The sequence below is a fragment of the Spinacia oleracea genome, chromosome 4 (genome assembly GCF_020520425.1).
Source record: "Spinacia oleracea cultivar Varoflay chromosome 4, BTI_SOV_V1, whole genome shotgun sequence".
Classification (NCBI taxonomy): Eukaryota; Viridiplantae; Streptophyta; class Magnoliopsida; order Caryophyllales; family Amaranthaceae; genus Spinacia; species Spinacia oleracea.
Window position 1 is genome coordinate 93,498,586 of NC_079490.1, and position 25,352 is coordinate 93,523,937.

Genomic DNA, 25,352 nt, shown 5'->3' on the forward strand with positions numbered 1-25,352 from the left:
TCTTCGAGGTCTACTTTTCTCCCACTTGTCATTTTGGAAATGTGATCCTTCTCCAAAAAGACACCATCTCGAGCAACAAACACTTTGTTCTCAGATGTATTGTAGAAGTAATACCCCTTTGTTTCCTTTGGATAGCCCACAAGGATACATTTGTCAGATTTTGGATGAAGTTTGTCTGAAATTAATCGTTTGACGTATACTTCACATCCCCAAATCTTAAGAAAAGACACATTTGGAGGCTTTCCAAACCAAAATTCGTATGGAGTCTTTTCGACAGCTTTAGACGGAGCTCTATTTATAGTGAGTGCAGCTGTATTTAGTGCATGTCCCCAAAATTCTAATGGAAGTTCGGCCTGACCCATCATTGACCTGACCATGTCTAGCAAGGTTCTGTTCCTCCGTTCCGACACACCGTTCCATTGTGGTGTTCCAGGAGGAGTCAATTCTGATAGAATTCCACATTCTTTCAGATGGTCATCAAATTCATAGCTCAGATATTCACCGCCTCTATCAGACCGCAGTGCCTTAATCTTCTTGCCTAATTGATTCTCTACTTCACTCTGAAATTCCTTGAATTTGTCAAAGGATTCAGACTTATGCTTCATTAGGTAGACATAACCATACCTACTGAAGTCATCAGTGAAAGTGATAAAGTAGCTGAAACCACCTCTAGCATTTGTACTCATTGGTCCACATACATCTGTATGGATTAAACCCAATAGTTCATTTGCTCTTTCTCCAACTTTAGAGAAAGGTTGCTTTGTCATTTTGCCAAGTAAACATGATTCGCATTTACCATAATCCTCTAAGTCAAATGGTTCTAGAATTCCTTCTCTTTGAAGTCTTTCTAAGCGTTTCAAGTTTATATGGCCTAATCGACAATGCCACAGATAGGTGAGATCTGAATCATTCTTTTTGGCCTTTTTGGTATTTATGTTATATACTTATTTGTCGTGATCTAATAAACAAAGTCCATTGACTAATCTAGCAGATCCATAAAACATCTCTTTAAAATAAAACGAACAACTATTGTCTTTTATTATAAAGGAAAATCCCTTAGCATCTAAGCAAGAAACTGAAATGATGTTTTTAGTAAGACTTGGAACATGGAAACATTCTTCCAGTTCCAAAACTAGCCCGGAGGGCAACGACAAATAGTAAGTTCCTACAGCTAATGCAGCAATCCGTGCTCCATTTCCCACTCGTAGGTCGACTTCACCCTTGCTTAACTTTCTACTTCTTCTTAGTCCCTGTGGATTGGAACATAAGTGTGAGCCACAACCTGTATCTAATACCCAAGAAGTTGAATTAGCAAGTATACAGTCTATAACGAAAATACCTGAAGATGGAACGACTGTTCCGTTCTTCTGATCTTCCTTTAGCTTCAAGCAATCTCTCTTCCAATGCCCCTTCTTCTTGCAGTAGAAGCATTCGGATTCAGAAGTGGGTTGACTGACCTTTCTCTTTGCAGATTTGGCGCCAGTTTGCTTAGTTGGGCTGGCTTTGTTGCCACCTTTCTTAGCATTCCTCTTCTTTCCAGATTTCTTGAACTTGCCCCCACGCACCATAAGCACATCCTGCTTATCACTTTTGAGCGTCTTTTCAGCGGTCTTCAGCATACCGTGAAGCTCAGTGAGCGTTTTGTCCAGACTATTCATACTGTAGTTCAGTTTGAACTGATCATACCCGCTATGAAGAGAATGGAGGATGGTGTCTATAGCCATTTCCTGAGAAAATTGCTGATCCAGCCGACTCATATTCTCAATGAGTCCAATCATTTTGAGAACATGTGGACTTACGGGCTCGCCTTTCTTAAGCTTGGTCTCAAGAATTTGCCTATGAGTCTCGAATCTTTCGACTCGAGCCAGATCTTGGAACATGTTCTTCAACTCACTAATGATTGTGAAAGCATCTGAGTTGATGAACGTTTTCTGCAGATCCGCACTCATGGTGGCGAGCATTAGACATTTCACATCCTTGTTGGCATCAATCCAACGATTGAGGGCTGCCTGAGTGACCCCGTCGCCTGCAGCTTCGGGCATCGCCTCATCTAGGACATACTCCTTTTCTTCCTGCATAAGAACTATTTGCAAGTTCCTTTGCCAGTCAAGGAAGTTTTTCCCGTTCAACTTCTCCTTTTCGAGAATTGATCGAATGTTGAATGAATTGTTGTTTGCCATATTAAAAACTACAATTGAAAAGAATAAACAAATAAATAACCATTCACAGTTTCTCTTAATAAACTTTAAATTCTAGCATACATGCATAATTCAATGTTTATTAAGCATTTTATTCAAATTATGTGTTCCGGCAGGTGTGAATAAAATGATTCCAAGATCCTAAAATCATTGAAGAACTAAGCACAGTTTGTCGACTTAATCCTAGAACATCTTAGGTAAGCAAAAGCCTTTTGCTAATAGTCTAGAAACTATTCTTGGTTGATAGGTACGTCTAAGAACTTATTAGGTAAACCTATCGAATTTGCCACGACATAAAAGGACTCCTTACTTATATCGTTGAGTTTCACCAAAACTAACATGTACTCACAATTATTTGTGTACCTTGCCCCTTTAGGACCAATAAGTAACACCTCGCTGAGCGAAAACTATTACTAGATTGATGTAAAGGATATCCAAGCAAGTGTATATTTTGGCATGGCACCTTTTAACTCAATTTTTAAGTTTGGAACTTAAGGCTCTTACTATGTTGGTTAGATTTTAAGTGAACTAAAATCCTTAATCATGCAACATAATCAAGCTTTTGATCTCATGCATTTTAAGACATATTTAAAACAATAAATAACTTAAAACATGCATAAGATCTTTGTGATCTAGTATGGCCCGACTTCATCTTGAAGCTTTGACTTCAAAGTCCGTCTTGAAAATCTCCGTGGGAGGCACCATTTTCTTCAAATAGGATAAGCTATAACTAATTACAACTATTTGATGGTTCGCAGACCATATTTGAATTGAAAAATAACTTTGGTACTTTAGACCAATTACATTCAAATTAATGGTACGCAGACCATATTTTCTATCCTATTTGGCCATACTAGTCACTTCATAACCTGCAAAACAGTACATATACAATATATACCATTCACCCATTCATTATCATGAATGGCCCACATAGCTGGTTAGTAAAACACATTATGCATCACGTAAACATTTGCAGCAATTAATCAAGGGCACCAATAATCTACCAATTATTCAGTCCTTATTAATTCTAATCAAGTTGTTTTAACCTTAAGGATTTGTAGACCTAATCAAGAGTTTATGACTAAAAAGCGCTCCCACTTAAACCAATAAATTCATATGCTTTACCAATTTTAAACATAAAAATGTATTTCTAGTCTAACCGGAAACATACAAATTTAATTAAAATTTTAAAGCTCATATAAATTTATAATTGAATCCAAAAAGTTTAATTTAATTTCAGTCGCATTTAAATTAATTCATGATTTTAATTTTAGTAAAATAATTAGAATAAATAACATTTATTATAATTATAATATTCAAAATTAAAATCCAAGAAAATAATTTAAATTATTAATTTTAAAATTAATTAAAATTACGTGAACTGAAATTTTCAAATTAAACATTCAAAACGATCTAATCGTAACGCAAACACCCTACGCGTAGCACGCCCATGGGCCGCACGCACACAGCCATCGCTGGCCATGCGCGCGCAGCCCATGCGCTCGTCGCATAGCTGCTGCATCCCTATCGCAAGCCTCCGCACGCATTGGTGCTCGCTGCGCGCGCCAGCGCTCATTGCACGCGGGCTATCGCTCGCAGTGCGCGCGCGACATCGCTCGCTGGGCGCGCGACATCGCTCGCTGGGCGCGCGACATCGCTCGCTGGGCGCGCGAGCCATCGCTCGCTGGGCGCGCGACATCGCTCGCTGGGCGGGCGACATCGCTCGCTGTGCGCGCGAGCAATGCTAGGCGCAGCGCTCGTGGCACGCGAGCTTGCGCTCGCTGCGCGCGAGGCTGCGCGCTCTTGTGCGAGGCAGCGCGCGTTGTGGCGCAGCTCGCTTGCTGCCCACACGCGACTGCCTTGGCTCGCCCTACGCCCATGCCCATTCGTCCATTGGTCGTGGCACACGACACAAGGCAGGGCTGCTGCCTTGTGCTCGTGCACTACGCCCTTGCTCATTGCATTCGTGCCGCACGGGCGACGAGCTCCCTTGCTCGTCGTCGCATGCCCGCATTATACAACACCCCTTAAGGGTAACACGAAGCGTCCATTGCTTCGTGCGTGCAAGTTATATGAACGAATCGCATAAAAATTTAAAATTTATATTTAAAATTAATGACAAATTAATAAATAATATTAATTTCATAATTTTAGGGCGAAAAATCGAAAATTTATTATCCAATTGATTTCCGATTGTTATGGATTCAAGTCTAGGTCATAAAAATTTAAATTTATCGTAAATTTACAATTTTTATGGTGGTTTTTAATCATAGGTTTCTAATTAAATTACAATTAATTATGAAAATTAAATTAATTCTAAATTATTCTAATTTTCAACAAATTAATCATAATTAATAATTAGATTGCATAATTAACAAGACTAGGCATTCAAACTTGTTAAACATATGCAGTAGGTCAATCAAAAATTCAAGATTTATCAACAAGAATCGCAAATATTTAATTTAACATCTTAAATTTACGAAATTTTGCATTCGAAAAACTAAAACCTTCGAAAAGTCAAAGTTAGGCTTCGAATTTGAGAATTCTGGGTTCGGCAGAAAAATATTATTTTTGTCAAAATTTTAGAATGCCTTTTACATGCGGAATTGACACAAAAATCACTCAATTCGGATGAGTAACGAAGAAACTGCCGAAAAACTGCGTACGTATAATTAAATAAACGCAATTTGCAATTAATTAACAATTACGAAAATTAATCACCCCTTTTAATTCTTGCAAATTTGTAATATTTAACCATGTTCATGCAATTTAGATTATGAAAATAATAAGGGGCTCTGATACCACTGTTAGGTTATGATACATATGACAATTCATAAATCATGCGGAAAAACCATAAACCCAGGAAAACATATTATTTACACATAATCATTTAGCATAGATTAGATGCATACTCTTTGTTGCGTGCCTTCCCTAGCTGCGCCCGAACCGAACAAGAACAAGTCTTTAGGACTCCAAGTGTCGTCCCTCCGTAGATAGTCCACAGCACGTCCGGATCCGCCTTAAGATTGACCAACTAGAATCGCCCTTAAGGTACTATTATTTTCGGCACTTTATAGGCAAATGTGTGACTGAATTTTTCTCTCAAAAACTCACTTTGAATACTTTGAAACTTGTGTTATAAATTGTGAGCCCTAGCCTCATATTTATAGCGGTATGGAAAGGGAATCGAAATCCTATTCAGATACAAATTAATTAAACCTAGAATCCTACAAGAACTCTAATTTAATTAATTTATCAAATAGAATTAGGAATTTAATCATTAACCGAACTCTGCATGTTTTAGGAAACGTGCACGAACACAAACACTTGCACACACACGCACGGCAGCCACGATGGGCCCCATGCGTGCGCGCGAGCAGCAGCCCACTCAGCGCCCGCGAGCGCTGCGCGCTGCGCGTGCTGTGCGCGCTGTGCGCGCTGCGCGCTGCGCGCAGCCTGCTGGGCCTGGCCTTGCGCTGGGCCTGGCGTGGCTGTTTGTGCGGCGCGCTTGGCTTGCTGGGCGATGGCCTGGCTTCGTGCTGGGCCTCGTCCGGCAGGCCTCGTCCGATGCTTATTCGCACGATGCGCTTCCGATTAAATTTTCCGATTCCGGAATTCATTTCCGATACGAACAATATTTAATATTTCCGATTCCGGAATTAATTTCCGTTTCGAACAAATATTTAATATTTCCGTTTCCGGAATTATTTTCCGATTCCGGTAATATTTCCGATTCTGACAATATTTCCGTTTCCGGCAATATTTCCGATTCTGGCAATATTTCCATTTCCGATAATATTTTCCGACACGTACCATGTTTCCGTTTCCGGCAACATCTACGACTTGGATAATATTTATATTTCCGATACGATCCATATTTCCGTTTCCGGCAATATCATCGTTTCCGGAGTATTCATTCCTTGCCTGTGACGATCTTAGCTCCCACTGAAACCAAGATCCGTCGGTTCCGAATATTCATAGATGGAGTATTTAATGCTATTAAATACTTGATCCGTTTACGTACTATTTGTGTGACCCTACGGGTTCAGTCAAGAGTAAGCTGTGGATTAATATCATTAATTCCACTTGAACTGAAGCGGCCTCTAGCTAGGCATTCAGCTCACTTGATCTCACTGAATTATTAACTTGTTAATTAATACTGAACCGCATTTATTAGACTTATCATAGAATGCATACTTGGACCAAGGGCATTATTTCCTTCACTTATGTGCGTGTGAGGTTTATGAACGGGTTAAAGACATTGAGACAGAGTTTGGTAAGCCTTATAAAGGTCAGCCAAGTGGTGGTTACAAGAAGAGGTCTATCTTTTGGGATCTCCCATATTGGAGATATTTGGAAGTTAGGCATTGTTTGGATGTAATGCATATTGAGAAAAATGTTTGTGATGCCATTGTTGGGACATTGTTGAATATGCAAGGGAAAACGAAGGATGGGCCTAAAGTTAGACAAGATATGGCTGCTATGGGTCGCTCCGAGTTGGCACCTCAAGAAAGGGGAAAACGCTGGTACCTTCCCCCAGCTTGTTTCACCTTGTCTAAAAAGGAGAAAGTTAGCTTTTGTGAGTCTTTGCATGGCTTAAAGGTCCCTGCCGGTTACTCTTCAAATTTTCGTAGACTTGTGTCCATGTATGACTTGAAATTAGTTGGAATGAAATCTCATGATTGTCACGTGTTGATGCAACAATTGCTGCCGGTTGCAATTCGAGGGATATTGCCGCCACAAGTGAGGTATACCATTACAAGATTGTGTTTCTTTTTCAACACAATTTGTAGCAAGGTGATCAATCCAACAATACTGGATGATTTGCAGGCTGATGTACTTGAGACCATGTGTCGGTTTGAAAAGTATTTTCCGCCATCATTCTTTGACATGATGCCTCATTTGATTATTCATCTTGTTCGTGAAATTAAGCTTTGTGGGCCAGTTTGTATGAGGTACATGTATCCCTTTGAACGGGAAATGGGTACCTTGAAAGATAGAGTGATGAATCCGGCCAAACCTGAAGCTAGTATTGTCCAACGAACCGTCGCGGAGGAAGTTGCTGCATGGGTTTCTCAATATATGGCACGTTTGAAAGAAGTCGGAGTACCAAAGTCTAGACATGATGGGAGACTTGGGGGTCAAGGTACAATTGGCAAGAAAAGGATATCAATCAGTTCTGAAATGATGTGTAAGGTTGAGCTGTTTGTGGTGCAAAGTCTTAGTGAAGTCCATCCATATGTGGCTGAGCACATGAACTTTCTTAGAGAGCAATATCCTTCAAAAAATGGTCCTCAACTGATAAAAGAGCATAATCGTTCATTCCTCACATGGTTCAAGCGTCGAGTGATGGATCAATTTTCCGACACGCCTAATGAGGTATCTAACATGGTGAGATGGTTGGCATATGGTCCTAAATGTCAAGTCATATCTTATGAGGGGTACGACATCAATGGCTATTCTTTTTACACGAAGCGACAAGATGACAAAACGACGATGCAAAATAGTGGTGTTACGGCAATATGTTTGTCTTCAGAGTATGCTAGTGTAAAAGATAGAACACTTGTAGATAAGACGAACTCTTACTATGGAGTCATTGAAGAAATATTAGAGTTGGAATATAAGTATTTTAAGATTCCTCTATTCCGGTGCAAGTGGGTTGATATTAGTCGCGGTGTCAAAAAGGATGAACATGGGTACCTGACACTTGTAAACTTTAGTCGAGTTGGGCATCTTGCAGATCCTTTCATATTAGCATCACAGGCAAAACAAATCTTTTACATGGTTGACCCTGCCGATCGTAGTTGGTCAGTTGTTCTGGAAGGCAAAAGAAGAATACTTGGCGTTGAGGATGTAGATGATGAAAAAGAGTATGATGAGCAGTTTAATGAGATTCCACCTTCCTCCTGGCATATCCCTCAAATGATTGACGATGTTGACATGAGTTATACACGCCGAGATCATGATGAAGGATTTTATGTTGAAAAAGAGAAATAGTGAGATAGGTACTATTTTGGCAACTATTTTTTCACCAAGTTAATTTGTAGATTAGTTAAAAGTTGGGTTCGAAAACGTCATTTTTGCCTAAATATGTACTATAACGACCCAATTACCGTTAAATGTGGAATAATAGATTAGTACGAGGCTTAGAAAGTTATAACTATGCATATGAGACATGTAATAAGTTTGAAAACATTCCTTAGGTTGTTTGGTTAAAAGTTGGGTTCGAAAACGTCATTTTTGCCTAAATATGTACTATAACGACCCAATTAACCTTAAATGTGGAATAATAGATTAGTACGAGGCTTAGAAAGTTATAACTATGCATATGAGACATGTAATAAGTTTGAAAACATTCCTTAGGTTGTTTGGTTAAAAGTTGGGTTCGAAAACGTCATTTTTGCCTAAATATGTACTATAACGACCCAATTAACCTTAAATGTGGAATAATAGATTAGTACGAGGCTTAGAAAGTTATAACTATGCATATGAGACATGCAATAAGTTTGAAAACATTCCTTAGGTTGTTTGGTTAAAAGTTGGGTTCGAAAACGTCATTTTTGCCTAAATATGTACTATAACGACCCAATTAACCTTAAATGTGGAATAATAGATTAGTACGAGGCTTAGAAAGTTATAACTATGCATATGAGACATGTAATAAGTTTGAAAACATTCCTTAGGTTGTTTGGTTAAAAGTTGGGTTCGAAAATGTCATTTTTGCCTAAATATGTACTATAACGACCCAATTACCCTTAAATGTGGAATAATAGATTAGTACGAGGCTTAGAAAGTTATAAATATGCATATGAGACATGTAATAAGTTTGAAAACATTCCTTAGGTTGTTTGGTTAAAAGTTGGGTTCGAAAACGTCATTTTTGCCTAAATATGTACTATAACGACCCAATTAACCTTAAATGTGGAATAATAGATTAGTACGAGGCTTAGAAAGTTATAACTATGCATATGAGACATGTAATAAGTTTGAAAACATTCCTTAGGTTGTTTGGTTAAAAGTTGGGTTCGAAAATGTCATTTTTGCCTAAATATGTACTATAACGACCCAATTACCCTTAAATGTGGAATAATAGATTAGTACGAGGCTTAGAAAGTTATAACTATGCATATGAGACATGTAATAAGTTTGAAAACATTCCTTAGGTTCTTTGGTTCAAAGTTGGGTTCGAAAACATCATTTTTGCCTAAAAATGACCTAGGAAAACGTCATTTTATGGGTTAGAATCGAAATAATGACAGCATGCATGATTGATGGTGTCTTTTATGGGTTTCGATCTGTTCCAAAATGTTGCAAAGTTCTGATCAGAACTGTGCAGATCAGAAACTGTGCAGATCAGTGTACAGAACTGGTCAGAACTGACCAGTTCTATGCACTGATCTGCACAGCTCAGATCAGAACTGTGCAGATCAGTGCACAGAACTGATCAGAACTGACCAGTTCTGTGCACTGATCTGCACAGTTCAGATCAGAAACTGTGCAGATCAGTGTACAGAACTGATCAGAACTGACCAGTTCTATGCACTGATCTGCACAGCTCAGATCAGAACTGTGCAGATCAATGCACAGAACTGGTCAGTTCTGATCAGTTCTGTGCACTGATCTGCATAGTTCTGATCTGAGCTGTGTAGATCAGTGCACAGAACTGGTCAGTTCTGATCAGTTCTGTGCACTGATCTGCACAGTTCTGATCTGAGCTGTGCAGATCAGTGCACAGAACTGGTCAGCTCTGATCAGTTCTGTGCACTGATCTGCACAGTTCTGATCTGAGCTGTGCAGATCAGTACACAGAACTGGTCAGTTCTGATCAGTTCTGTGCACTGATCTGCACAGTTCTGATCTGAGCTGTGCAGATCAGTGCACAGAACTGGTCAGTTCTTTATTTTTATTTTAAAATCCTGCTTTTGAAGGTATGTAATTTTGATGATTTTCCAATGCAATAGCGTCAGGCATGGATGAAGATCAACACGCAAATTCAGGTCCTTCTAACAAATCACCAAATCAAGTGCCCCAAAAGCAAAAAAAGAAGCCAAGAGGCCCTACAAAAGGAATAAAATCCATGCCCGGGGTTCCAAGAATAATTGAATGGGATCACTTGGACCGACCCACAGGGAAATGGGCAACGGATTACAAGAATCACATTGGCGAGATAAGTCGCGCAAAGGTTTCAATATTGATCAGAACCTGGGAAGATGTTTCACAAGGAATAAAAGACACTTTGTGGGAAGACGTCAAGGTAACCGGTTTTATTTTGGAAATTCAGTTGTACATATCTACGTGTCTTTTTCATGTGCTAAAAGACTTTCTTGTTCCTTTTCTTTTTCTTTCATTTAGAGAGAATTTCATATCACAGATGAAACTAAGAAAGAAGTTGTCTTAAAGAGTTGTGATAAGCGTTGGAGGGAATTCAAATCAAGATTGACGACTGGTTGGATCCGGGGTACAAGAAAAAGGCCAAAAGATGAAAAGATGCCATATGATTTGTATAGTTATATAACTAAGGATATATGGAAGGAATTTGTGAAGATACGTACCTCCGAAGAAGCTGAGGTATAAAAATTATTCTTATTTAAAGTCTTGTTATAATCTAAGTTTTATTTTGTTGTAATAATTTCTTTTACCCCCCTAAAATTAGGAAATAAGTGAGAAAGCAAGACAAAGTCAATCTTTCAACATATATCCTCATCATATGGGACAGAAATCATATGCTGAAATGACAAGTGAATGACAGAGAAAAGGGTACATTCCCTCAGTTTCTTCGTCATCTGAAGGTTCCTCTGCGTCTACAATTTCTTCAAGTTTGCCGAGTAGGACATGTTTATGGCTTCTTGCAAGATCGGTACCAGATGAGAAAGGAAATCCTTACTTGCCGGATCACGGCACACAAAAGGTCAAAGAAAATATTGTAAGTTCATTTAACAATTTTGCGTAATGTTGTGATTCCTCTAATTTCATATATGTTCTTAAATATGAAACCAAGTGTTGAACTTTTCTCAAAACCATTTGATTTCATGTAGGATGAATGGAAAAGGAAACAAGATGAAGGGGAATTTGTTCCCAAAAGTGCACGAGATGATGTCTTATCTCGTGCACTTGGTAAGACTAAAGAAGGGAGACCACTAACATTTGGTGGTGGAGTAGGCATCAAAGCTGTGTGGGGGACCGGAGAGCGGCGTAGCTTTCGACGGTATGGAGATGCGGAGATGGAGGAAATGGAAGCAAGAGTGACCAAAAGGGTCAAAGATGAGACAATACAAGAGATGAACTCCAAGATGGATGCCATGGTCATGGAGAAATTTATCACATTTGCTAAAGAACTTGGTGTCCAAATACCAAGCCATATGAGGATAGACGCAAATGTTCATAGTAGTTGTCGTTCCGGGGGTTTAGATCCATTTGCCGACATTACGGTATGATAATTTGTGTTTTTCAAGTAATTTGTTTCTAGTTAATTCTATTGAACTTTTCTAACATGTTACATTGTATTTGCGTTATTGTTCAAAATAAATAATAAGGAACCTGTCCCGTGCCATCTATACCTGAACATAGGCTCGGAGAAAGTCTTTGTTGCCTATGGTACCATATGTCCAGAGTTGCTCCTTGATCACCACAACGACGTCACGTCCGATAACGTGAAAGTGAGCGTTGATGATTTTGAGCCCGCGTACAAAGAAGCTCCCGTCCCCGTGCCTTCTCAATATATTAAGAAACTTGCTCAAGCTCATGGTACCTTCACTCAGTGGCCAAAGCATTTGGTGTCGCTTACGAATGAGGAGGTAACTAACATATGCATGATAATTTGAAGTAGAACTATTATACCATGTATGCTCACTAATATGTATATCGTTATTTGAAAATCATACCTCAGGTAAACAAGCCTACAAGTAAAGAGCCTAAAGGGAAAGGGAACAAAGGGAAAGAGATAGTGGTTGGGGGAAGTGGAACAAAAGCGTCCAACACTAAATCAAAAACCTATTTCCTTGAAAATTATAAAGTGCAAAATTTGAGTGGTAAGTGCAATGTGATGAAAACTATGATGTTGGGATTAAAAGAAGGGGAGCACGTTAAGGTACATTGCACTAAAAGGACATTCAATATGGAAAAGGACTTTGAAATTAGTGTCACCGTTGAAGACACCGATCAACTTCTCTCGGGAGCATGGCTCAATATATCAATAATACAAGTTTTTGTTACGTGAGTTACCTAAATTCATATTTTGCCCCTAAATTTGATTTTTATGATTGTCTTAACGTTCTTACACTCTATATTATAGGGCTTTGAGTGAGTTGTGTATTCACGATGATTGTCACCCCAATAGTATTGGATTCATGTGCCCGGAGATGATCTCGGCCACCATGTTAAAGTCCGATGCAGATCGAATTCTATTGTACATGACGAGGTCCATGAGTGCACTTAGTTCTAAGACATTCATCTTATGTCCATACTACGAAAAGTATGAAAATTACTTTGAACTTCGTTTTTAATTGATTGTTATAAATTTAACTTTTTTTTTTCTAACTACATACGTTTATTGTTTGTATGTAGGAGTCACTGGATGCTTTTAGTTCTTTGCTTGTCTAAACGTGAGGTCTACATATTTGATTCTCAACAGAAGAAGAGAAATTTGATGATTAAGGAGCCACTAAACAAGTAAGTAAAGTATGCATATGAAAATGCCATTTTTGCCTAAATTTTTGCCTAAGGTTCTTTAGTTCAAAGTTGGGTTCGAAAACATCATTTTTGCCTAAAAATGACCTAGAACGACCCAATTAGCCTTAAATGTGAAATAACAGATTTTAAAGAGACTTAGAAAGTTATAACTATGCATATGAGACGTGTAATAAGTTTGAAAACATTCCTTAGGTTCTTTGGTTCAAAGTTGGGTTCGAAAACATCATTTTTGCCTAAAAATGACCTAGGACGACCCAAATAGCCTTAAATGTGAAATAATAGATTGTAAAGGGCCTTAGAAAGTTATAACTATGCATATGAGACGTGTAATAAGTTTGAAAACATTCCTTAGGTTCTTTGGTTCAAAGTTGGGTTCGAAAACATCATTTTTGCCTAAAAATGACCTAGGACGACCCAAATAGCCTTAAATGTGAAATAATAGATTGTAAAGGGCCTTAGAAAGTTATAACTATGCATATGAGACGTGTAATAAGTTTGAAAACATTCCTTAGGTTCTTTGGTTCAAAGTTGGGTTCGAAAACATCATTTTTGCCTAAAAATGACCTAGGACGACCCAATTAGCCTTAAATGTGAAACAATAGATTGTAAAGGGCCTTATAAAGTTATAACTATGCATATGAGATGTGTAATAAGTTTGAAAACATTCCTTAGGTTCTTTGGTTCAAAGTTGGGTTCGAAAACATCATTTTTGCCTAAAAATGACCTAGAACGACCCAATTAGCCTTAAATGTGAAATAATAGATTGTAAAGGGCCTTAGAAAGTTATAACTATGCATATGAGACGTGTAATAAGTTTGAAAACATTCCTTAGGTTCTTTGGTTCAAAGTTGGGTTCGAAAACATCATTTTTGCCTAAAAATGACCTAGGATGACCCAAATAGCCTTAAATGTGAAATAATAGATTGTAAAGGGCCTTATAAAGTTATAACTATGCATATGAGACGTGTAATAAGTTTGAAAACATTCCTTAGGTTCTTTGGTTCAAAGTTGGGTTCGAAAACATCATTTTTGCCTAAAAATGACCTAGGACGACCCAAATAGCCTTAAATGTGAAATAATAGATTGTAAAGGGCCTTATAAAGTTATAACTATGCATATGAGACGTGTAATAAGTTTGAAAACATTCCTTAGGTTCTTTGGTTCAAAGTTGGGTTCGAAAACATCATTTTTGCCTAAAAATGACCTAGGACGACCCAAATAGCCTTAAATGTGAAATAATAGATTGTAAAGGGCCTTAGAAAGTTATAACTATGCATATGAGACGTGTAATAAGTTTGAAAACATTCCTTAGGTTATTTGGTTCAAAGTTGGGTTCGAAAACATCATTTTTGCCTAAAAATGACCTAGGACGACCCAAATAGCCTTAAATGTGAAATAATAGATTGTAAAGGGCCTTAGAAAGTTATAACTATGCATATGAGACGTGTAATAAGTTTGAAAACATTCCTTAGGGTCTTTGGTTCAAAGTTGGGTTCGAAAACATCATTTTTGCCTAAAAATGACCTAGAACGACCCAATTAGCCTTAAATGTGACTACTACGTATATGATTGCATTTACATGTGTAAACAAAGTATATAATTGCACTTACATGTAAAATATTCTTTGCATTTACATGTGTAAACAAAGTATATATAATTGCATATTTTATCGAATGTGTAGTGCTTTTCGGAGTTACAAGAGACTAGGTGGACAATCTAAGGGAACTAAATTAACATGGATTCCAGCACAGGTATATATATATAATTAGTTTATTATTTACCTAAGAAATAAGTTTTTCAAAATTATAACATACAATGTGATAGAAATTTTACTTGTGTTATTTATTTTAATGCATTTAGTGTGCTCAACAACCGGGATCACTAGATTGTGGCTACTACGTCATGCGTTTTATGTACGACATAATAATGAATCATGGTAATAGTCAAGATCTTACTAAGGTATGTTCTCATAAACTACGTACTTTATATAATAAATTGAAGTACACAAAACTATTATATTGATCAATCGTTGATAAATTGAATTATTTACACTTTTTTAGGATTTTTCAAGAACATTGCCTTATTCACCGGAGAAGATTAATGAGGTGAAAGATTTTTGGGCAGATTACTTCATGAACAATGTCGAATTTTTAGCTTAATTTGTAATATGAACTTGATCTCTAGCTAGCTACGTACCTTTGTTGTAATAATTTTATGTTTGTTGTAACATGTTGGTTGATCGATCTATGACGAATTTAATTGCCTTTTATTGGGAACGTTAATTACGTTGTAAACTTTAGTGACAGGTATTAATTATAAATGTATTCTCGGTATTGGGAATGAAGCGTCTAATTTCAAAGACGATCATGTCGGAATTTCCAACTAAAATATTAAAAAACGAATTTTTTTTTTAAAAAAAATAAGTCATTTGCAACGCACGTTAGCTCAATGTGCGAGGCAAATGACTTAATTTTTTGGCGCTAAAATTGTCATTTGCGTCGCACATTAAGCTATTGTGCGTGGCAAATGACTTTTTTTTTTGCGCCTAAAATTCATTTGCGTCGCACATTTAGCTAATGTGCGACGCAAATAACTTTTCAGGCATGGTGCTGAAAAGTCATTTGCAACGCACATTAGCTAAATGTGCGACGCAAATGAACCTTATTTGCGTCGCACATTTAGCTAATGTGCGTTGCAAATGACTTTTCAGCACCATGCCTGAAAAGTTATTTGCGTCGCACATTAGCTAAATGTGCGACGCAAATAAGGTTCATTTGCGTCGCACAAATGTGCGCGTCGAGAGCTTTTGCCACGCACGATGTGCGACGCAAATATGCTTAAAAGTGCGATGCAAATGACCCTTTTTCCACTAGTGCTATAGTGAAGTTGGAATTACCAATCACGTGGGAAGGGGGCCATTCTATGGTTTGACAAAAAAATACTGCAATTAGGATATTTTGAAGCCCGCATATTTAGAGCCGTACGATCTTTTTAATCCGACGATAGATAGAGTTTCTCACCCTAACGTTTTCTATGCGTCCATCTTTATAGAAAACTCCGATCAAGGACCATTTTCAACTTTTGACATTCAAGTTCACTTGATAGACATTTCTTAGTCACAAGACTGGTCCTGACAGTCTATCTTGAATATATCGTCAATTTGAAGGGACTCATCATTTAATAAACCACAAATTAAATGGAAAATGAATTCTATTCATTTCTATGAATGGTTAACCAATAACGTTTTACAAAGTATTAAACTCTAAAACTTTAAAACATTAAATAAGGACATCAAAGCCATTCTCCAATATGTTTGATTCCCATAGTTGCAGTGTGTGAGTTGTGCTTCGCCTGCGGCAGAGGTTTAGTTAATGGATCTGAGATGTTGTCGTCAGTTCCAATCTTGCTTATCTCGACTTCTTTTCTTTCAACGAACTCTCGTAGAAGGTGAAATCTACGAAGTACATGTTTGACTCTCTGGTGGTGTCTAGGCTCCTTTGCCTGTGCAATAGCTCCATTATTATCACAATACAAAGCTATTGGTCCTTTAATGGAGGGGACTACACCAAGTTCACCTATGAACTTCCTTATCCAAGTAGCTTCCTTTGCTGCTTCATGTGCAGCAATGTACTCCGCTTCAGTTGTAGAATCCGCAATGGTGATTTGCTTAGCACTTCCGGCTTACTGCACCTCCGTTGAGGCAGAAGACAAACCCAGACTGTGATCTGAAATCATCTTTGTCGGTTTGGAAACTTGCGTCCGTATAGCCTTTAACAATTAATTCATCATCTCCACCATAGACCAGGAAATCATCTTTGTGCCTTTTCAGGTACTTCAGAATATTCTTGGCAGCAGTCCAATGTGCCTCTCCTGGGTTTGACTGGTATCTGCTTGTAGCACTGAGTGCGTACGCAACATCCGGGCATGTACATATCATAGCATACATTATTGAACCAATCAATGATGCATATGGAATCCCACTCATTCGTCTACGCTCATCTAGTGTTTTTGGGCACTGAGTCTTGCTTAGAGTCATTCCATGAGACATGGGTAGGTAGCCTCGCTTGGAGTCTGCCATATTGAACCTTTGAAGCACCTTATTAATATAAGTGCTTTGACTAAGTCCAATCATCTTCTTAGATCTATCTCTGTAAATCTTGATGCCCAGTATGTATTGTGCTTCTCCTAGATCCTTCATCGAAAAACATTTCCCAAGCCAAATCTTGACAGAGTTCAACATCGGAATGTCATTTCCGATAAGTAATATGTCGTCGACATATAATACTAGAAACGTAATTTTGCTCTCACTGACCTTCTTGTATACACAAGATTCATCTGCGTTCTTGATGAAACCAAAGTCACTGACTGCTTCATCAAAACGTATATTTCAGCTCCTTGATGCTTGCTTCAATCCGTAGATTGATTTATTAAGCTTGCGTACCTTTTTAGCATTCTTTGGATCCTCAAAACTCTCAGGCTGTGTCATAAATACATTTTCTGTTAAAACGCCGTTTAAGAAAGCGGTTTTGACATCCATCTGCCATATTTCGTAATCGTAATATGCAGCGATTGCTAACATTATCCGAATAGACTTTAGCATTGCAACTGGTGAAAAGGTTTCATCGTAATCCACACCGTGGATTTGCCTGTAACCTTTTGCAACCAATCTTGCTTTGAAAACCTCTAGTTTCCCATCCTTGTCCTTTTTCAGTTTGAAAACCCATTTGCTTCCTATGGCTTGATAGCGATCTGGCAAATCGAGCAAATCCCAAACTTGGTTTTCAGACATGGAGTCTAATTCAGATTGCATGGCTTCTTTCCAATGCTTGGAGCTAGGGCTCGTCATAGCTTGTTTGTAAGTCGTAGGTTCATCACTTTCAAGTAATAGAACTTCATAGCTCTCGTTCGTCAAAATACCAAAGTACCTTTCCGGTTGAGATCTATATCTGTGCGATCTACGCGGGGTTACATTTCTAGATGGTCCTTGATTCTCACCAGATACTTCTAAAGATCTCTGAGTTTCAACCTGAATGTCATCGTGAGCATTCTCTAGAATTTGTTGTTCGACTCGAATTTCTTCGAGGTCTACTTTCCTCCCACTTGTCATTTTGGAAATGTGATCTCTTTCCAAAAAGATACCATCTCGAGCAACAAACACCTTGTTCTCAGATGTATTGTAGAAGTAATACCCCTTTGTTTCCTTTGGATAGCCCACAAGGATACATTTGTCAGATTTTGGTTGAAGTTTGTCTGAAACTAATCTTTTGACGTATACTTCACAACCCCAAATCTTAAGAAAAGAAACTTTTGGAGGCTTTCTAAACCATAACTCATATGCAGTCTTTTCAACAGCTTTAGACGGAGCTCTATTTATAGTGAGTGCAGCTGTGTTTAGTGCATGTCCCCAAAATTCTATTGGAAGTTCGGCCTGACCCATCATTGATCTAACCATGTATAGCAAGGTTCTATTCCTCCGTTCCGACACACCGTTCCATTGAGGTGTTCCAGGAGGAGTCAATTCTGATAGAATTCCACATTCTTTCAGATGGTCATCAAATTCATAGCTCAGATATTCACCGCCTCTATCAGACCGCAATGCCTTAATCTTCTTGCCTAATTGATTCTCTACTTCACTCTGAAATTCCTTGAATTTGTCAAAGGATTCGGACTTATGCTTCATTAGGTAGACATAACCATATCTACTGAAGTCATCAGTGAAAGTGATAAAGTATCTGAAACCACCTCTAGCATTTGTACTCATTGGTCCACATACATCTGTATGGATTAAACCCAATAGTTCAGTTGCTCTTTCTCCAACTTTAGAGAAAGGTTGCTTTGTCATTTTTCCAAGTAAACATGATTCGCACTTACCATAATCCTCTAAGTCAAATGGTTCTAGAGTTCCTTCCTTTTGAAGTCTTTCTATGCGTTTTATGTTTATATGGCCTAATCGACAATGCCACAGATAGGTGAGATCTGAATCATTCTTTTTGGCCTTTTTGGTATTTATGTTATAAACTTGTTTGTCGTGATCTAATAAATAAAGTCTATTGACTAATCTAGCAGATCCATAAAACATCTCTTTAAAATAAAAAACGAGCAACTATTGTCTTTTTTTAAAAGGAAAATCCCTTAGCATCTAAGCAAGAAACAAAAATGATGTTTTTAGTAAGACTTGGAACATGGAAACATTCTTCCAGTTCCAAAACTAGCCTAGAGGGCAACGACAAATAATAAGTTCCTACAGCTAATGCAGCAATCCGTGTTCCATTTCCCACTCGTAGGTCGACTTCACCCTTGCTTAACCTTCTACTTCTTTTTAGTCCCTGCGAATTGGAACATAAGTGTGAGCCACAACCAGTATCTAATACCCAAGAAGTTGAATTAGCAAGTATACAGTCTATAACGAAAATACCTGAAGATGGAACAACTGTTCCGTTCTTCTGATCTTCCTTAAGCTTCAAGCAATCTCTCTTCCAATGCCCCTTCTTCTTGCAGTAGAAGCATTCAGATTCAGAAGTGGGTTGGATCACCTTCTTCTTTTCAGACTTGGTGCCACCTGATTTCTTAGTCGGGCTGGCCTTCTTGCCACCTTTCTTAGCATTCCTCTTCTTTCCAGATTTCTTGAACTTGCCCCCACACACCATAAGCACATCTTGCTTATCACTTTTGAGCGTCTTTTCAGCGGTCTTCAGCATACCGTGAAGCTCAGTGAGCGTTTTGTCCAGACTATTCATACTGTAGTTCAGCTTGAACTGATCATACCCGCTATGAAGAGAATGGAGGATGGTGTCTACAGCCATTTTCTTAGAGAATTGCTGATCTAGCTGACTCATATTCTCAATGAGCCCAATCATTTTAAGAACATGTGGACTTACGGGCTCGCCTTTCTTAAGCTTGGTCTCAAGAATTTGCCTATGAGTCTCGAATATTTCGACTCGAGCCAGATCTTGGAACATGTTCTTTAACTCATTGATGATTGTAAAAGCATCTGAGTTGATGAACGTTTTCTGTAGATCTGCACTCATGGTTGCAAGCATTGGACACTTTACATCCTTGTTGGCATCAATCCAACGATTGAGGGGTGCCTGAGTGGCCCCGTCGCCTGCGGCTTCGGGCATCGCCTCTTCCAGGACATACTCCTTTTCTTCCTGCATAAGAACTATTTGCAAGTTCCTTTGTCAGTCAAGGAAGTTTTTCCCGTTCAACTTCTCCTTTTCGAGAATTGATCGGATGTTGAATGAATTGTTGTTTGCCATAGTTAAAACTACAATTGAAAAAGAATAAACAAATAAATAACCATTCATAGTTCTCTTAATAAACTTAAATTCTAGCATACATGCATAATTTATCATTTATTAAGTATTTTATTCAAGTTATGTGTTCCGGCAGGTGTGAATAAAATGATTCCAAGACCCTTAAATCATTGAAAAATTAAGCACATTATGTATTTAGACTCAATTCTAAAATATTTTAGGTAAGCAAAGCCTTTGCTAATAGTCTAGAAACTACTTTTGGTTGATAGGTACGTCTAAGAACTTATTAGGTGAACCTATCTCATTTGCCACGACATAAAATGACTCCTTACTTATATAGTTGAGTTTCACCAAAACTAACATGTACTCACAATTATTTGTGTACCTTACCCCTTTAGGATCAATAAGTAACACCTCGCTTAGGCGGAAAACTATTACTAAGATTGATGTAAAGGTTATCCAAGTAAGTGTTATTTTGCCATGACACCTTTTAACTCAATTTTAAAGTTTGGAACTTAAGGCTCTTACTATGTTGGTTAGATTTTAATTGAACTAAAATCCTTAATCATGCAACATAATCAAGCCATAATCTCATGCATATTTAAGACATAATTAAAAGCAATAAATAACTTAAAGCATGCATAAGATATAAATGTGATCTAGTATGGCCCGACTTCATCTTGAAGCTTCAACTTCAAACTCCGTTTTGAAAATGGATTGGAAACTCCGTCTTGAATTTCACCATGGGAGGCGCCATTTTCTTCAAATAGGATAAGCTATAATTTAAACTAATTACAACTATTTGATGGTACGCATACCATATTTAAATTAAAAATTTTGGTGCATTAGACCAATTTTACATTCAAATTAATGGTATGTAGACCATATTTTCTATCCTATTTGGGCCATACTAGTCACTTTCCATGACCTGCAAAACAGTACATTTTACAATATACCATTCACCCATTCATTTATCAATGAATGGCCCACATAGCTGGTTAGTAGAACATGTTATGCATCACATAAATATTTGCAGCAATTAATCAAGGCTTCCAATAATCTACCAATTATTCAATCTTTATTAATTCTAATCAAGTTGTTTTAACCTTAAAGTAATGTATACCTAATCAAGAGTTATGACTAAAACGCTACCACTTAAACCAAGAAATTTACATGCTTTACTAATTTTAAACATAAAATTGTATTTCCTAGTCTAACCGGAAACATACAAGTTTAATTAAAATTTAAAGTTCATATAAATTATTATTTGAATCCTTTAATTTATTTTTAGTTTATTAAATTAATTAATTTAAATTTAATCAAGGTTTTAATTTTAGTAAAATAATTAGTATAAATTAAAATTTATAATAATTAAATTATTCAAAATTAAATTCCGAGAAAAAATTAAATTACGAATTTTAAAATTAATTAAAATCGTTTTTCCAACTGAAAATCAAAATTAAAAAGCAAAGCGCATCAATCGGGTCAAGACGAGGCCATGGGCTTGCGCCCATGCCCCGTCGAGTCCACGAGGCAGCATCGCCCCTCACGAGTGATCGCACAGCAAGGCACGAGCAGCAGCCACGCGCAAACGCAGCAAGCCAAGCAAGCCACGCTTGCGCGCAACAGCTTGCTCGCTGCATCGTAGCGCAACAGTTGTTTGGTGAGGCAGCGCTCGGTGTGGGCGAGCCATCCCTCGCTGAGCGCTGCTCGCTGCTGCGAGGCATCCCTCGCTGCACGCGCGCGCGCCCGCCTACTCGCTTGTGCCTTGCCTCTCGCCCCATCCGCCCATGCCTCATCGCAGCACTCGACGCAAGGCAGGGCTGCTGCCTTGTGCTCGCGTGCCACTCGCTTGCTCGCTGCATACGTACCGCATGGGCGACGAGCTCCCTTGCTCGTCGTCGCATGCCCGCACTATACAACACCCCTTAAGGGTTACACGTAGCGTCCAATGCTTTGTGCGTGCAAGATTCATGAGCGGATTACATAAAAAACAAAACTTTTTAATTTAAATTTATAGACGAATTTATAAATCATATTAATTTCATAAATTTAGGGCAAAAAATCGAAAGTTTATTATTCAAATTAATTTCCGATCAAGTTTATTTTCATGGATTCAAATCTAGGTCTTAAAATTTAAAAATTTACCAAATTTAACAAATTTTATGGTGGTTTTTAATCATGGATTCCTAATTATATTGCTAATTAATTATGAAAATCAAATCAAATTCTAAATTATTCGAATTTCAAGAAATTAATTAAAATTACAAATTAGGTTGTATAATTAACAAGCTTAGGAATTAAATTTTTTAAACATATACAGTAGGTCAATCATAGATTCAAGATTTACAAACAAGAATCGCAAATATTTAATTTAATATCTTAAAAATTACAAATTTTGCGTTCGAAAAACTAAAACCTCCGAAAAGTCATAGTTAAGCTTCAAATTTGGGAATTCTGGATTCGGCATCAAATCTTTGATTTTAGCCAAAATTTTAAAACACCGTTTACATGCGAAATTCACTATAAAATTATACGATTCCGACCATTATTGACTAAACTGCCGAATATTCTGCGAACATATAGTTAAATAATCGCACGAATTTGCAATTAATTACAAAAAATCGAAATTAATCACCCCTTTAATTCATTGCAAATTTATAAAATTTAACCATGTTAACTAATTTATTATGGAATTAATTAGAGGGCTCGTGATACCACTGTTAGGTTATGATACATATAAAACATATATATTTCATGCGGAAAAACCATAAAGCCAGGAATCCAAATTAATTGCTACATAACAATTAGCATAATTTAGGATGCATACATTTGTAGCGTGCCCTCCCTAGCTGCTCCCGAACCGAACAAGAACAAGTTTAGGACTCCAAGTGTAGTCCCTCCGTAGATAGTCCACAGCACGTTCGGATCCGCCTTAGCTTTAATTAACTAGAATTGCACCTAAGGTATTATGTTTTATTCGAATATTTGAGGCAATATTAACGTTAGTTTTAATCCTTAAAACTATGTGAATACTTGAAATTATGTGTTCATAAGTTGCGAGTGCCATCACATATTTATAGGGTAGGAATAATGGAATTAGAAGTCTACTAGGTTTCAAGTGATATAATTCTATTAGAATTAGACTTTAATTAAAACTAGTAACTCTAGGAAATTAATCTTTTAATCTAATCCTAATTGCTTAAGGATTTGATGCATGCACGAACTTCAACATACACACGCGCACGGCCCACAAGAGGCGCAGGCCATGCGCGCGGGCGGAGAAGCCCACACGCTGCTCGCAGCCCACACGCTGCTCGCAACCCATGGCATGCTCGCAGCCCATGGGCGCGCTGGGCCTTGCGTGCCTTTGGCTGCTGCTGCGTTTTGCCTTGCGCGCTGGGCTTGCTAGGCGTGGGCCTGGCTTCGTGCTGGGCCTTGGATCTAGCAAGCTCGTCCGATGTTTATTTCGTACGACGCGCTTCCGATTAATTTTCCGATTCCGAAATTCATTTCCGATTCGAACAATATTTAATATTTCCGATTCCGGAATTAATTTCCGTTTCGAACAAATATTTAATATTTCCGATTCCGGAATTATTTTCCGATGTCGATAATATTTCCGATTCCGACAATATTTTCGTTTTCGGCAATATTTTCATTTCCGATAATATTTCCCGATACGTACCATGTATTCGTTTCCGGCAACAGCTACGACTTGGATAATATTTATATTTCCGATACGATCCATATTTCCGTTTCCGGCAATATCATCGTTTCCGGAGTAGATAATTTGCCTTTGACGATTTCAGCTCCCACTGGAACCGAGATCCGTCGATTCCGAATATCCATAAATGGAGTATTTAGTTCCTTTAAATACTTGATCCGTTCACGTACTATTTGTGTGACCCTACGGGTTCAGTCAAGAGTAAGCTGTGGATTAATATTATTAATTCCACTTGAACTGAAGCGGCCTCTAGCTAGGCATACAGTTCACTTGATCTCACTGAATTATTTACTTGTATAATTAATACTGAACCACATTTATTAGACTTAGCATTAAATGCATACTTGGACCAAGGGCATTATTTCCTTCATCCTTTGCACCCTTTTGTAATGGATGTTTTGGAGGGTTATGACATTGGCCTAGCCCAGCTGACCCATAACTCTTGGGCGAACGTCTTTGGGTATATTACCAAGTGTGCATTGAGTGACGTCAGTCCTTCCTTTCCTGCTTTTGTTAGACTTGTAGATATTTCCCCTTCCTCTCGTTCTCCCCAAGGATGGTTCACCCTGTATAGCCGGCGGGGTTATAAGACGGTAGTGGGTAAGACCTCTAGCTGGGTGTGGTGGAGGAAAAAGTGGTCTATTATCCGAATGGAGGTCCTCCCTCTTTCAGAGCGTCTTTCACGCTGGAATTACCGGCACCGCTATTTGTCTAGAGATGACACATATCCTCGTCTTTTGTCAAGGGATTGGAGGCTCATAAAGCCTTTATTTCAGGCTGAAATGTATCGGCTGTCTGCGATGAGTCACGCATGGGTGCCCAATAATTGGCTTCCCCATGTGGGTCAGTTCACCAACATGGTCTTCCTCGCGGTCGTTGGTCTCTGCCCCTACTTGAACTGAGGTAGTTTTTGCATTGACTTTCCACTAAAGCCTTGTTTTATTATCTTTCACTAATCCTCTTGGTTTGTGTAGATTCTTCCATGAGTCGTTTGTCCCCTGAAGACAAGGTTTGGTGGACGTACCTACCTGGTTGTCCCAGGTGTATACGGATGATATCTTCAAGGCCGTGGAGGCTAAGAAGAAAGACTTCTCGAAGAAGTCCGATGAGGGTGCCTCTGGTGACGCTGCCAAGGTAAATTTTGTTCAGTTTTGATGTATTTATGTATTCCTTTATCTATCTATGCTTGGTTGTTCACACTTTTTCATTTTTTAGGAGCCTACTTCGTCGACCACGAAGAAGCGTCCTGCATCTTCAGCGGTGGCCCCTAAGCCCAAGCGTCAGCAGCGTCCCTTCTTCAAGAAGCTGGGCACTGCTGATACTGCAGCGAAGCCGTCGCTGGCGAGGCCGTCAGCCCCTCTGGCTGGGGGAGAACGAGCCCCTATTCCTCAGGCGTCCACCCTTCTACCCGAGCCAAAAGAGACGTCTCCCATGGTGACCGTCAAAAGAGATTCCGCGGCCAAAGCTGCCGTTGCCGGGGTG

The 25,352-nt window shown here is 38.4% G+C and overlaps 2 protein-coding genes across 2 annotated transcripts; both read left to right on the forward strand.

The window, feature by feature from the left end:
- The first annotated feature begins 7,965 nt into the window (after positions 1 to 7,965).
- Positions 7,966 to 10,974, forward strand: LOC130459995 (uncharacterized). The gene is made up of 4 exons (XM_056827643.1): positions 7,966 to 8,203; positions 10,160 to 10,452; positions 10,551 to 10,766; positions 10,852 to 10,974. Exons 1-4 carry the CDS (start codon positions 8,161 to 8,163, stop codon positions 10,942 to 10,944), a joined length of 645 nt encoding a protein of 214 aa, XP_056683621.1. The 5' UTR covers positions 7,966 to 8,160; the 3' UTR covers positions 10,945 to 10,974.
- Positions 10,975 to 12,279: 1,305 nt separating this feature from the next.
- Positions 12,280 to 15,076, forward strand: LOC130459581 (uncharacterized). Its single transcript, XM_056827032.1, has 5 exons — positions 12,280 to 12,410; positions 12,490 to 12,669; positions 12,762 to 12,866; positions 14,748 to 14,846; positions 14,948 to 15,076. The coding sequence occupies exons 1-4, from the start codon at positions 12,313 to 12,315 to the stop codon at positions 14,770 to 14,772; spliced, it is 408 nt and encodes a 135-aa protein (XP_056683010.1). The 5' UTR covers positions 12,280 to 12,312; the 3' UTR covers positions 14,773 to 14,846; positions 14,948 to 15,076.
- Positions 15,077 to 25,352: the final 10,276 nt, after the last annotated feature.